The 13870-nt window shown below is 48.9% G+C and overlaps 1 protein-coding gene across 9 annotated transcripts in view; it reads right to left on the reverse strand.

Moving 5' to 3' along the window:
* The window catches only part of srpk2 (SRSF protein kinase 2), a 291904-nt gene that overhangs the window by 64768 nt on the left and 213266 nt on the right, over nucleotides 1-13870 (reverse strand). For all 9 annotated transcript variants that reach the window (XM_038811607.1, XM_038811608.1, XM_038811602.1 and 6 more), the window contains one exon: nucleotides 832-857. In XM_038811607.1, coding sequence (XP_038667535.1) covers nucleotides 832-857 — 26 coding nt within the window. The remainder of the gene's footprint in view (nucleotides 1-831; nucleotides 858-13870) is intronic.

Raw genomic sequence — 13870 nt, forward strand, 5'->3', positions numbered from 1 at the left:
AGCGAGAGGTGGAAAGGGAGAGCGAGAAGGGGAAAGGGAGAGCAAGAAGGGGGAAGGGAGAGCGAGAGGGGGAAAGGGAGAGCGAGAGGAGGAAAGGGAGAGTGTTAGAGGGGGAAGGGAGTGCGAGAAAGCGGTAGAGAGTGCGAGAGTGAAAAGGTGAGACAGAAGTAGGTCTGCACAAGAGGGACTTCATGAGCAGGACTGAGTGAGAGATATTGCAAAAGTGGGTGAGTGAGCCATGTAGAAAAAAGCACGTGCATGAGGTTTCGGGGCACTGGCATGCCAAAGTGTCTTGGAGGAGTATTGGGGTCGGGGATTGAAATGTGGAGGACAGAGAGGAGAACCTTGGTCTGGCAGGGTCTGAGACTGTATGATAAGAAAATGCGTAAAAGAATATGAAGGATGATATACTGAAGAGTAAGAAATGTTACAAGAGATAAAAAGTTAAAATCTTGAAGCAAGGAAAGGAAAACACTTGATGAACTAAATGGAGGAAAGTGGGTGGAGGGAGACAAATAAATGAGCCAAGAGCAGAAGAAAAGACAGGACAATTAGAAATAGGAGTGAAACAATAGGAAAGAAATGAACAGCAAAGACTAAATGGGAGAACTGTGGATTACTGGACCCAGTGAATCACAACATGAAAAGTTTGAGTATGCCTATTGTAAGAATTTTATTGATGCTCTTTTAAAGGAAACAAATTTGGTGTATACAAATGTCTTGACCGCTGAGGAGTTCTATTTCTGGGAGGCAGAATAATTTAATTGCAATTCTGAAGAGCTGCCATCAGTATAAACAATCTCTGCACAGCAAAAGCAACAAATTACTCACCGGTTTCTGCTGCGGGGCAGTACTCACTGCAGAAATAAAACAAAAAATAGTCAGCATCATGAAATGAAAGGCTACATACAAACTGTGCTGCTTATTTCACAATTTGTCGTTGTTTTATCATCAAGGATACTGGAGGCAATGAGCACCATACACGTCCAACCACATTAAACATTTATTGCATTAAAGAAATCTTGTTTTGAGACGATAAACATTAAAAAGAGTTATGGTTTTGGTTAAGCAATTTGTCAATGTAAGTTATCCCCGTCTCATCTGCAGAGGAGTGTGGGTATAGAGTGGGTATAGCATTTCATAGATTATTGCAACAGGCTGCCAGAGCATGCTGCCAGCCATCTTACTAACTCTGCCTTTTTGGTTTTTTTACTACCTCCTGTGGTGGAGGTCATGAAAAGAGCAAAGATTCGATCAACAATCATTTCACTCTGCGGCACTGAGCCTTTGTAATCTTACGTGCAGTGCCAAAGCACAACTTTAAAATGCTAACATTGATATACAATTTGAGACAAAAACTATAAACAAATCTGCCTTCTATTCAAAACTAAGTCACGCATATAGTTACATATGCTGTAGATGTAATAGGTAGAGCCCGATGACCATATTGCTCACAAGGCCCCAAATCAACTCAAAATGGATTTAGCCTTCCATCAGGACTATCAGGCAGCCACCCAAAAAGCGCTCAGGAAAATATCTACACTGAAGGCTTTGATTTTTCTGATACAAGACCATAAGACCATAAGACATAGGAGCAGAATTAGGCCACTCAATCCTGTCTGATATTTTTCTCATCCCTATTCTCCTGCCTTCTCCCCATAACCCCTGATCCCCTTATTAAGCAAGAATCTATCTATCTCTGTCTTAAAGACAATCAGTGAATTGGCCTCCACAGCCTTCTGTGGCAAAGAGTCCCACAGATTCACCACCTTGTGGCTGAAGAAATTCCTCTTCGTTTCTGTTTTAAAGGATCGTCCCTTTAGTCTGAACTGGTGTCCTCTGCTTCTAGTTTTTCCTACAAGTGGAACATCTTCGCCATGTCCACTCTATCCAGGCCTCGCAGTATCTTGCAAGTTTCAATAAGATCCCCCCTCATCCTTCTAAACTCCAACGTGTACAGACCCTGAGTCCTCAACCGTTCCTCATACAGCAAGCTCTTCATTCCAGGGATCATTCTTGTGAACCTCCTCTGGACCCTTTCCAAGGCCAGCACATCCTTCCTTAGATACAGGGCCCAAAACTGCTCACAGTACTCCAAAAGGGGTCTGACCAGAGCCTTACAGAGCCTCAGATGTACATCCCTAGTCTTGTATTCTAGCCCTCTCGACATAATTGCTAACATTGCATTTGCCTACCTAACTGCCGACTGAACATGCACGTTAACCTCAAGAGAATCGTGAACACGGACTCCCAAGTCCCTTTGTGCTTCTGATTTCCGAAGCATTTCCCCATTTAGAAAAAAGTCTATGCCTCCATTGTTCCTTCCAAAATGCAGAACCTTTTCCACATTGTATTCCATCTGCCACTTCATTGCCCACTCTCCTCACCTGTCCAAGTCCTTCTGCTGCCCCCCTGCTTCCTTAATACTACCTGTCCCTCTGCAGATCTTTGTATTATCTGCAAACTTAGCAACAGTGCCTTCAGTTCCTTCTTCCAGATCATTAATGTACATTGTGAAAAGTTGTGGTCCCAGCACCGACCCCTGAGACACACCACTTGTCACCGGCTGCCATCCTGAAAAAGAGCCCTTTATCCCCACTCACTGCCTTCTGCCAGTCACCCAATCCTCTATCCATGCCAGGATCTTACCCTTAACACCCTGGACTCTTAACGTATTCAAGCCTCCTATGCGGCACCTTGTCAAAGGCCTTCTGGAAATCTAAATAAATCACGTCTACTGGTTCTTCCTTGTCTAACTACCTTGTTACTTCCTCAAACAACTCTAACAGATTTGTCAGACATGGCCTCCCCTTGCGAAGCCGTGCTGACTCAGTCCTATTTTATCATGCACTTCCAAGTACTCCGTGATTTCATCTTCAATAATGGACTCTAAAATCTTACCAATGACCAAAGTCAGGCTAACTGGCCTATAATTTCCCATCTTCTGACCCCCTCCCTTCTTAAACAGCAGTGTTACATTAGCGTTACAGTGTAGAGCTGGAAGTTCTGGTTTATCAAAAATTTGGGGTAGGGTTTTTGCCCCAACATGGACTCATAAATGGAGATGGGGTGGGTACTTTGTAATTTTGCTTTGAGAATTCTTAATTGGATGGTGAGCATGCTCTCCTGTCACTAATTAGCCAATCCAGCCCAAATTAAAGTTGGCTTGTGGCACGGTGGAACATTGGTTAGCACTGCTGCCTTACAGCGCCAGGAACCAGTATTCAATTCTGGGCTTGGGTGATTGTCGGTGTGGAGTTTTCACTTTCTCCCCATGTCTGCGTGGGTTTCTTCTGGGTGCCCCAGCTTCTTCCCACAGTCCAAGGCTGTGCAGGTTAGGTGGATTGGCCATACTAAATTTCCCGTTGTGTCCAAAGATGCACAGGTTAAGAGGGGTTACGGGGTTAGTGCCAGGGAATGGGTCTAGCTAGGGTACTCTTTCAAAGGGTCAGTGCAGACTCGATGGGCCAAATGTTCTCTTTCTACACTACAGTATAGGAATTCTATGCTGCTCCAAACTCAGTGCTGGGTCTGGACCTATGTTGGATGCTGATGTTATTGTGCTGACCCAAAATGGAAAACGTCAATCAGACTGATAGCGTGAAAGCAATAGAGAACTAAATTTATTTTGTTTTTTTAATTCTAGAGTACCCAATTATTTTTTCCAATTAAGGGGCAATTTAGCGTGGCCAATCCACCTATCCTGCACATCTTTTGGGTTGTGGGGGTGAAACCCACGCAGACACGGGGAGAAGGTGCAAACTCCTCATGGACAGTGACCCAGAGCCGGGATTCGAACCCGGGTCCTCATCGCCGTAGGCAGCAATGCTAACCACTGTGCCACCGTGCTGCCCAGAGCTAAATTAACAAACAAAGATACAGAGTTTTGTATCAACTCAGTAGATAAGAAGTCAGAGGCACAAATAAAGTCAGGCGATAGATGAAGTTCTCTGTTGCTGCAACCATGAGTTCCAAGGGTTGTATCATCTATCAAGGCATTACAGGCATCCCATTGTAGCTGGAAAATAACTTCAGAGTAGGAAGTTGACTATCTCAGTATCATGGTCCACTTTAGGAATCGACGAATAGGCAAAACTAGGAATGTTCTTCTCAGAGAGTTTCGAAGAGCTGGAGTCCAAATTGAAATGGAAAATCTTGCAGGATGGTTCCTGAACCACATGGAAATTGTGACAGGGATAAACTGATTAGAAGGCTACAGGCAGGGGAGAAAGAGTAGCGCGAGAGACAAGGGTTTTGATTCATGAAGCATTAGCACCAGTTCCAGGGAAAGCGAGACCTGTTCAGTTATAACATGCTTAACGTGAACAATGGGCAGCAATGGTAGCACAGTGGTTAGCATAGTTGCTTCACAGCTCCAGGGTCCCAGGATCGATTCCCGGCTTGGTTTTGTGTGGAGTCTGCACATTTTCCGTGTCTGCGTGGGATTCCTCCGGGTGCTCCGGTTTCCTCCCACAGTCCAAAGATGTGCAGGTTAGGTGGATTGGCCATGCTAAATTGCCCTTAGTGTCCAAAAATGTTAGGTGGGGTTACAGGGTTACGGGGTGTTGGAACCAACAATTCTACGGACACGTGCTTGTAGGATTAGAATAGCGGTTTTAATATACTTACAACAGAGCCAGCCTGTTAGCCGTTGAACTTTCGGTGAACTGGCCGGCTGACCCTGTGGCACTGATCTTTATACAGCAGCTCCTGGGGGAGGATCCTGGGCGGAGCCAGGGGAGGAGCCCCGTACAACTCTCAAGCATTCCCAGAGCTACTCCCCCTGGAGGTCAGATAGTGCAACTGCACTTACAATATACTTACAATATAGACACATGTATATACAGGTTATGATCCGGTATGAATCACATTCACCACATTCACCCCCTGTGAAAAAAATCGAGTCCAGCGGGGGTGGTGGCTCACAGAGTTAGTCTGTCCGGTGGACGAATTGTTCTTTTCGATCTGCGGAACACCGGGGTTGCAGCCTCTTGCGGTGGCTGGGTGGGTGTTGAGAGCTGGAGTACGATGGCAGACTCCGGGGCGGGTCTCGTCCGAACTTTATACACCTCTGGCTCGACCGGAGACCTGGGGCGCTGGGGGCGGGCTAGTTCTGGCGCGTGGAACCAGTGGGGTGAGCATGCGGGATCGGGGGCGCGAGGGGGCGGCAGCATAGGGAACAGTGTAAAGGGTTCCTCAGTGGGGGTAGGGGGGGGCTGGATCCAGCGGGTGCCAGGTCCCGAAGGGATACTGTGTCCTGGCGACCGTCCGGGAACTCCACGAATGCATACTGGGGGTTGGAATAAAGGAGGCGCACCTTTTCAACAAGGGGGTCGGTTTTGTGCCCCCTGACGTGCTTCCTCAAGAGGACCGGGCCTGGTGTCCTCAGCCACGCCGGAAGTGAGACTCCCGTGGTAGTGCCCCTAGGAAAAATGAAGAGTCGCTCGTGAGGGGTTTGATTTGTAGCTGTACAGAGGAGGGATCTGATAGCGTGGAGCGCGTCTGGGAGGACTTCTTGCCATTGGGAGACTTGGAGTTTTCTAGACCGGAGGGTCAGCAGGACGGTCTTCCAGACCGTCGCGTTCTTCCTCTCCACCTGCCCGTTCCCCCTGGGATTGTAACTGGTAGTCCTGCTCGAGGCGATGCCCTTGTCGAGCAGGTACTGACATAGCTCGTCGCTCATGAAGGACGAACCCCGGTCGCTGTGCACATAGCTGGGGAAACCGAACAGGGTGAAGACACTATGCAGGGCCCTCATGACTGTGTTGAGGTCATATCAGGGCATGGAATGGCAAAAGGGAATCGGGAGAACTCGTCGATGATGTTGAGGAAATAGATGTTCTTGTTAGTGGAGGGGAGTGGCCCTTTGAAATCGATCGCAAGGCGTTCAAAGGGCCTAGAAGCCTTGACCAGGTGGTCTGGTCTATAGAAGTGCGGTTTGCACTCCGCACAGATCGGGCAGTCCCTGGTGACCGCTTTTACCTCCTCGTTGGAGAAAGGCAGGTTTCGGGCTCTGATGTAGTGGGCGAGCCGGGTGACCCCTGGATGGCAGAGGTCCACGTGGATGGCTTTCAGACGGCTGATCTGCGCGCTGGCGCATGTCCCGCGGGATAGGGCATGCGAGGGCTCGTTGTGCTTCCCCGGTCGATATTTAATATCGTAACTATAGGTGGAGAGTTCAATCCTCCACCGAAGGATTTTATCATTTTTTATTTTGCCCCTTTGCGAGTTGTCAAACATAAAGGCAACCGATCGTTGGTCGGTGATGAGGATGAGCCTCCTACCTGCGAGGTAGTGCATCCAGTGACAAACAGCCTCCACGATGGCTTGCGCTTCCTTCTCGACTGAGGAGTGTCGGAGTTCTGAAGTGGATAGGGTACGGGAAAAAAATGCAACGGGCCTCCCTGCCTGATTTAAGGTGGCTGCTGGAGCTACCTCCGAGGCGTCGCTCTCAACCTGAAAGGGAGTGGATTCATCCACCGCCCGCATGGCTGCTTTGGCGATGTCCTCCTTGATGCAGCTGAAGGCCTGGTGCGCCTCAGCAGATAGGGGAAATCGTGTGGCCTTAAAGAGTGGGCAGGCTTTGTCCGCATATTGAGGGACCCACTGGGCGTAGTATGAAAAGAACCCCAAGCACCGTTTGAGGGCCTTGGGGCAATGAGGGAGGGGGAGTTCTAAGCGGTCCGGGTCTGGGCTCAGGACTCCGTTCTCCACGACGTAGCCGAGGATGACCAGTCTGTTTGTGCAGAAAACGCATTTCTCCTTGTTATAAATGAGATTTAATTTCTGTGCCGTTTGGAGAAAACGGTGGAGGTTGGTGTCGTGGTCCTGCTGGTCATAGCCGCAGATGGTAACATTGTCCAGATACGGAAACGTGGCCCGCAGCCCGTACTGGTTTACCATTCGGTCCATTGCTCGTTGGAACACCGAAACCCCGTTGGTGATGCCGAAGGGAACCCGGAGGAAATGGAAGAGGCGGCCATCGGCCTCGAACGCTGTCTAGTGGCGGTCCTCCGGGCGGATTGGGAGCTGGTGGTATGCAGACTTCAGATCCACCGTGGAAAATAGCCGATATTGGGCGATCTGATTAACCATGTCTGCAATTCTGGGGAGGGGATATGCGTCTAGGAGCGTAAAGCGATTTATGGTCTAGCTATAGTCGACGACCATGTAAAATTTTTCCCCGGTCTTGACGACCACCACCTGAGCTCTCCAGGGACTATTACTGGCCTCTATGATCCCCGCACTGAGCAGCCGTCGGTCCTCCGAACGGATAAAGACCCTATCTTGTAGGCTGTATCGCCTGCTGCAAGTAGCTACTGGCTTGCAATCTGGAGTGAGATTGGTGAAGAGAGGGGGGGGGGGGGAGATGCGCAGCGTGGCTAGGCTGCAGATAGTGAGTGGGGGCAGGGGCCCGCCGAAGCTGAGGATGAGGCTCTTGAGGTTGCACTGGAAATCCAGGCCTAATAAGAGTGCTGCGCAGAAGTTGGGCAGGACGTAAAGTTTAAATTTAGAATAACTAGCGCCTCGAATTGTGAGCATAGCGACGGTGCGTCCTTGGATTTGGACTGAGTGGGAGCCCGAAGCGAGGGCGATAGTTTGGCTCACCGGAAAAATAGAAAGTGAACAGCGTCTTACCAGCTCTGGATGTATAAAGCTCTCGGTGCTCCCGGAGTCAAAGAGGCATGGCGTGCTGTACCCGTTGATCTGGACCTCCGCCATCGAACTTCGTAGGTGCTTGGGGCGGGATTGATCCAGGGTGACCGCGTTGAGTTGCGGGCTGCGTGGTGATTGCCCGAGGAAGTCGTATTCTTCAGATGAGCTTTCTGAGCATGCCGATGCAGATGGTGCCCGTGGATCGCACGTGGTGAGCGGCGAGGAAGATGGCGGCCCCCATGAGTCGCACGTGGCCGGCCGCATGGTGGGGGTTTGCCAAGGTGGCGGCCCCCATGGATCACACGTGGCGGGAGGGGGCGGAGTCGGGGCATAGGCCGCAGCGTTTCAGGCCGCGCGGGCCCGCTGGTGTTGGGAGCGATTTGTTCTCTCTGCAGGGGAGTTAAAAACTGGGGCCCTTTTCGTGAGGCACACTCTGGCATAGTGGCCTTTCTTCCTGCAGCTGCTGCAGGTCGCGGATCAGGATGGGCAGTGCTGCCGCGGGTGCTGGCTTTGGCCACAGAAATGGCAGGCTGGGGCAGCTGAGTAGCTGGCTGGAGCAGCTGAGTAGCTGGCTGGGGCAGCAGAGTAACTGGCTTTGGCAGCGCAGTAGCTGGGGGGCCGTGCGGCACAGGCCTGGGGGGACTGTTGGTTGGGGGTCCACGATGGGGTCGCGGGGTCTGCGGGAAACGACGCGAGGCTGCGGAAGGAAACTTCCATAGTGGTAGCAGCCTCCACAGTAGTGTCTAAGTCCTGGGCCCCCTTTTCTAGCAGTCTTTGGCGCACATAGTTAGACCTAAGGCCCGCTACGAAAACGTCCCACACAGCAAGCTCCCTATGCTCAGCCGCGGTAACGGCTTGATAATTACAGTCATTGGAAAGGTTGTTCAATTCCCATACAAATTCGGCAAGCGTTTCTGTCGGCCGCTGACGGCGAGTTGCAAACACGTGGCATGCATAAACCTCGTTAATGGGCCAGCGCTGAGGTGTAAGAACCGGCCGGATTCAACTGTGTGGAGATTCTGTGGCTTACCCTAGCGTGTAGTAGGCTGAGTTTTTGTTCCTCCGTTGTTCCAGCAATGCTGGCTTCTGCCAGGTAGGCTTTAAAACATCTCAGCCAGTGGAAAAAAATTTCCTTAGCCTCTGCATCCTGTGGGTCGAGTTCTAGGCGTCCGGGCTTGAGGGCTGCTTCCATGATTTCTTCGACTGTTTCCTAAGTATATTAAATTGTTGGAACCAACAATTCTACGGACACGTGCTTGTAGGATTAGAATAGCGGTTTTAATATACTTACAACAGAGCCAGCCTGTTAGCCGTTGAACTTTCGGTGAACTGGCCGGCTGTCCCTGTGGCACTGATCTTTATACAGCAGCTCCCGGGGGAGGAGTCCTGGGCGGAGCCAAGGGAGGAGCCCTGTACAACTCTTGAGAGGGGTAAATTTAAAAGGAGTTATGACAAATGTGAAGGCTGTAGAGCAGAGGCGCAATTTAGTTAAAGAAAAAAGAAGAATGGGTCAGGAAGGGACAGACATATTTACAAGGTAATCGGGCATTAGGGACCGAAGTGATATTGCAGAAAAAGAGAAAAAAGTTAAGCAGAAAGCATGTTCAAATGTGTAACACATTCACAATCAAATAGCTGAATTAATGCCACAGATGGAACGAAACTAGTTTGATCTAATAGCCTTTATGGAAACTTGGTTGCAGAGTGACTAAGGTTGGGTAGTAAATATTACAAGATACTTGACCGTTAGAAGATAAAGACAAAATGGAATGGGGTGGGGTAGCCCTAATAATAAAGGGTGGGATAAATACAGTGGAGATAAAGGATATTAGAATGTAAAATCAAGATGTACAATCACTTTGGCAGGGGCTAAGAAACAGCAAGGGGCAGAAAACACTGGTACTCATAGGCTACAGACTAGTGTTTATAGTGCCAAGCAGAGTATAAATCAGGGAATTAGAGGTACATGTCACAAAAATAATAGATTAGAAATATGGGACTTTAATCTTCATATAGACTGGAGAAACCACATTTTCAGAAATAGCTGAAGAATTAGATCAGAAGTGCATTCAAAATCATTTTCTCGGCCAGTCTGTAAAGGAGCCAACTAGGAAACAGGCTATCGTCCTTGAACGCTGTGCAATGAATGACGGTTGATATTACTTTGTAGAAAAGAAGCCTCGAAGAATGATCATAATATAATTAATTCTATCTTGAGTTTGAGTGTGATTTAGGGCAGGGTTTTTCAAACTGCGGGCTGTGACCCGCGGATGGGTCAAGCGCAGGTGTCAGGAGGGTCATGGAGCAATCAGTTGCAGCCTTCCCGACCTCGGAAGAAGTGCCCAATGGCCGCAACTGGCTTTTAAGAATCCAGGCACGTCAGGTTTTTAACTTGAGAATGCCGGCCCTGACCAGGCTTTAAGTACAGTCATCCCATCAGAAGCGGCAGCAGAGAGCATGTCACCCGTCCGGCACGTATATTGAATTCACTCGCCCTGTACATCCGAGCATTTGCCGCAAAATCACGGAGGAGAGATTCCTCCATTTTCTAGCTGCCAGCAAGCAAGGCAACAGGACTGTGAAGAACTGAAGATGGATCATTTTGTGATAGGGAAGAGAAGGGGCCATAGACATAAATAGGCCAGAAATTCATAACTGAATCCGCTGGAGAAACAAGCTCAGGAGAGTCCACGGCAGAACAAAGCAGTGCTGGCGATGAGGTGGTGGCACAGTGGTATAGACGCTGGACTAATAATCCAGAGAAAGACCCAGGGTAATTGATCTGGGAACCTGGGTGTGAATCCTACCACGGCAGGTGGTGGAATTTAAACTTAATAAAAAATCTGGAATTAAAAGTTTAATGATGACCACAAATCTATTGTTGATTGTCGTAGCAACCCATCTGGTCCACCATTCTTCCCTTTTGGGAAGAAAATCTGCCATCCTTACCTGGTCTGGCCTACATGTGACTCCAGACCCACAACAATGTGGTTGTCTCTGAAATGTCGCAAGTCACTCAGAAACACAAAAAGGAATTAAACTGGACAGGCACTGGAAACAATAACGGCAAAACCAGCCCCGTCGCCCCTGCAAAGTCCTCCTTATTAACTCTTGGGGCTTGTGCTTGTGCTAAAGTTGGGAGAGCTGTCTCACAGACGAGTCAAGCAACAGCCAATCATAGTCATACTCCCAAAATCACATCTTACAGACAATATCCCAGACACCACTATCACCATTCCTGAGTATATCCTGTCTCACGGCAAGACAGACCCAGCAGTGGTGGCTCCACAGTGGTATACAGTCGGGAGGGAGTTGTCCTGGGAGTCCTCAACATTGACTCTGGACCCAGCATGGTAGCATAGTGGTTAGCATCAATGCTTCACAGCTCCAGGGTCCCAGGTTCGGTTCCCGGCTGGGTTACTGTCTGTGCGGAGTCTGCACGTCCTCCCCGTGTGTGCGTGGGTTTCCTCCGGGTGCTCCGGTTTCCTCCCACAGTCCAAAGATGTGCGGGTTAGGTGGATTGGCCATGCTAAATTGCCCGTAGTGTCCTAAAAAGTAAGGTTAAGGGGGGGGTTGTTGGGTTATGGGTATAGGGTGGATACGTGGGCTTAAGTAGTGTGATCATGGCTCGGCACAACATCGAGGGCCGAAGGGCCTGTTCTGTGCTGGACTCCGCACAGAATTAAGGTCATCACCAATAAATAAATAGTTTTACAGTTAACAGTTACAACATTTCAACGTGCTTCTCAAAACCTACCGTACGTTCCAATTAAACAAACCCTATATTTCAAATACTGCTTATGTATACAGTGAACAACAGGTTTTACTTGCTTATCTAGGTGCAGAGTCCTTGGAGAGAGAAACCTTTTAGGACTGAACTGAAAATGTTTCTCCTCAGCTTCGAGACCTGTTGGCAACTTCCTTTTCTGACAGACTTGGCCTCTTCAATTAGATTTTTTTTACACTCAAAGCTGCACCTCTTTTAAAATTTCTAATAAATATAGAGTAACCAATTCCTTTTTCCAATTCAGGGGCAATTTAGCATGGCCAATCCACCTATTCCGCACATCTCTGAGTTTGTGGGGGTGAGACCCACGCAGACACGGGGAGAATGGGCAAGCTCCACACGGACAGTGAGCCGGGGCCGTGATTGAACCCGGGTCCTCAGCGCTTTAAGGCAGCAGTGTTAACCACTGCGCCACCGTGCCACCCAAGCATGTGCCTCGACTTGCTTAACCAGGACCAGACAATATTTCACTTTTAATCACAGCTTGAGCAGTCATACTGGCTACGTGCATTTTAACCCAGTTTTTAAAAAAATATTTCATTAAGGTATTTGCAAATTTTTACAACAGTAACATAAACAATGACATCAACATGGTAAAATAAACATTTCCCACCCCCATCCCAATCTTCACACACCTCAACCATACAACAACAATCCGCGCCCCCCCCCCCCCCCCCCCCAAACCTTGGAATACTGCATCTGCTGACATTTTAATTTTCCATGAGAAAGTCGACGAATAGCTGCCACCTCCATGAGAACCCTAATATTGACCCTCTCAAGGCAAACTGTATTTTCTCGAGACTGGTAAACCCAGCCATTTCAATAACCCAGGTCTCTACACTCGGGGGCTTAGAGTCCCTCCACATTGGGTGGGGTTACTGGGTTATGGGGATAGGGTGGAGTTGTTGACCTTGGGTAGGGTGCTCTTTCCAAGAGCCGGTGCAGACTCGATGGGCAGAATGGCCTTCTTCTGCACTATAAATTCTGTGATTCTATGAACTCACTGGAAGTAGAAGCGCCACAAATATCCCCATCCTCGATAATGGAGCAGCCCATCACAATTGTGGTAAAGACAAGGCTGAAGTATTCCTGAAGTATTGGGCAGCACGGTAGCAAAAGTGGAAAGCACTGTGGCTTCACAGCGTCAGGGTCCCAGGTTCGATTCCCCGCTGGGTCACTGTCTGTACGGAGTCTGCACATTCTCCCCGTGTCTGCATGGGTTTCCACCGGGTGCTCTGGTTTACTCCCACAGTCCAAAGACATGTAGGTTAGGTGGATTGGTAATGATAAATTGCCCTAAGTGACCAATAAGGTTAGATGGGGTTATCGGGTCACAGGGATAGGATGGAAGTGAACGCTTAAGTGGGTCGGTGCAGACTTGATGGGCCGAATGGCCTCCGTCTGCACTGTATGTTCTATATGTTCTATTCGCAACAATCTTCAGACAGAAGTGCTGAGTGGATGATCCATCTCAGCCTCCTCCAGAGGTCCCCAGTATCGCAAATGCTAGTTTCAGCCGATTTGATTCACTCCACGTGATATCAAGAAATGGTTGAAGGCACTGGATACTGCAAAAGCTATGGATCCTGACAATATTCCAGCAATAGTCCTGAAGACTTGTGCTTCAGAACTTGCCGCGGCTCTAGCCAAGCTGTGCAGACAAATGTACACAATTGCCCAGGACAAATCCAACTAGGCCAATTACTGCCCCATCAATCTACTTTCTATCATCACCAAAGTGATGGAAGGGTCATCAATAGAGTTATCAAGCGACACTTACTGAGCAATAACCTGCTCACGGAGGCTCATTTTGGGTTCCGCCAGGTTCTTGTAATACGGTTCTTGACCGTATTGCAGCCTTGGTTCAAACATGGACGAGCCAAATGCCAGAGGTGAGGTGAGAGTGACTGCTCTTGATACCAAGGCAGTATTTGACCGCGTACGGCATAAAGGAGCCCTAGAAAAACTGGAGTCAATAGGAATTAGGGGAAACCTCTCCGCTGTTTATCATACCTAGCACAAAAGATAGTTGTGGTGGTTGGAGGTCATCACTACAGGAGTTCCTCAGGGCAATGCACCAGGCCCAGGCCTAAACATTTCAGCTGCTTCATCAATGACTTTCCTTCCATCATAAGGTCAGAAGTGGGGATGTTCGAACAAGACTGCGCAATGTTCAGCACCAATAACAACTCCTCAGATACAAAAGCAGCTCACATCCAAATGCAGCAAGCCTGGACAACATCCTGGCTTGGGCTGACAAATGGCAAGTAACATTTGTGCCACACAAATGCTGGGCAATGAATGACCATCTATGAAATTTCATCCAATGATTTTAAGCAGCACCTATTGTGGAGCAGTACAGCTGTCAGTAGAAAATGCTGCTGCTCCTACTGATGGGTAGTCCTGCTGCTGCACGTGATGTTGCTG

The sequence above is a fragment of the Scyliorhinus canicula genome, chromosome 11, assembly GCF_902713615.1.
Source record: "Scyliorhinus canicula chromosome 11, sScyCan1.1, whole genome shotgun sequence".
Classification (NCBI taxonomy): domain Eukaryota; kingdom Metazoa; phylum Chordata; class Chondrichthyes; order Carcharhiniformes; family Scyliorhinidae; genus Scyliorhinus; species Scyliorhinus canicula.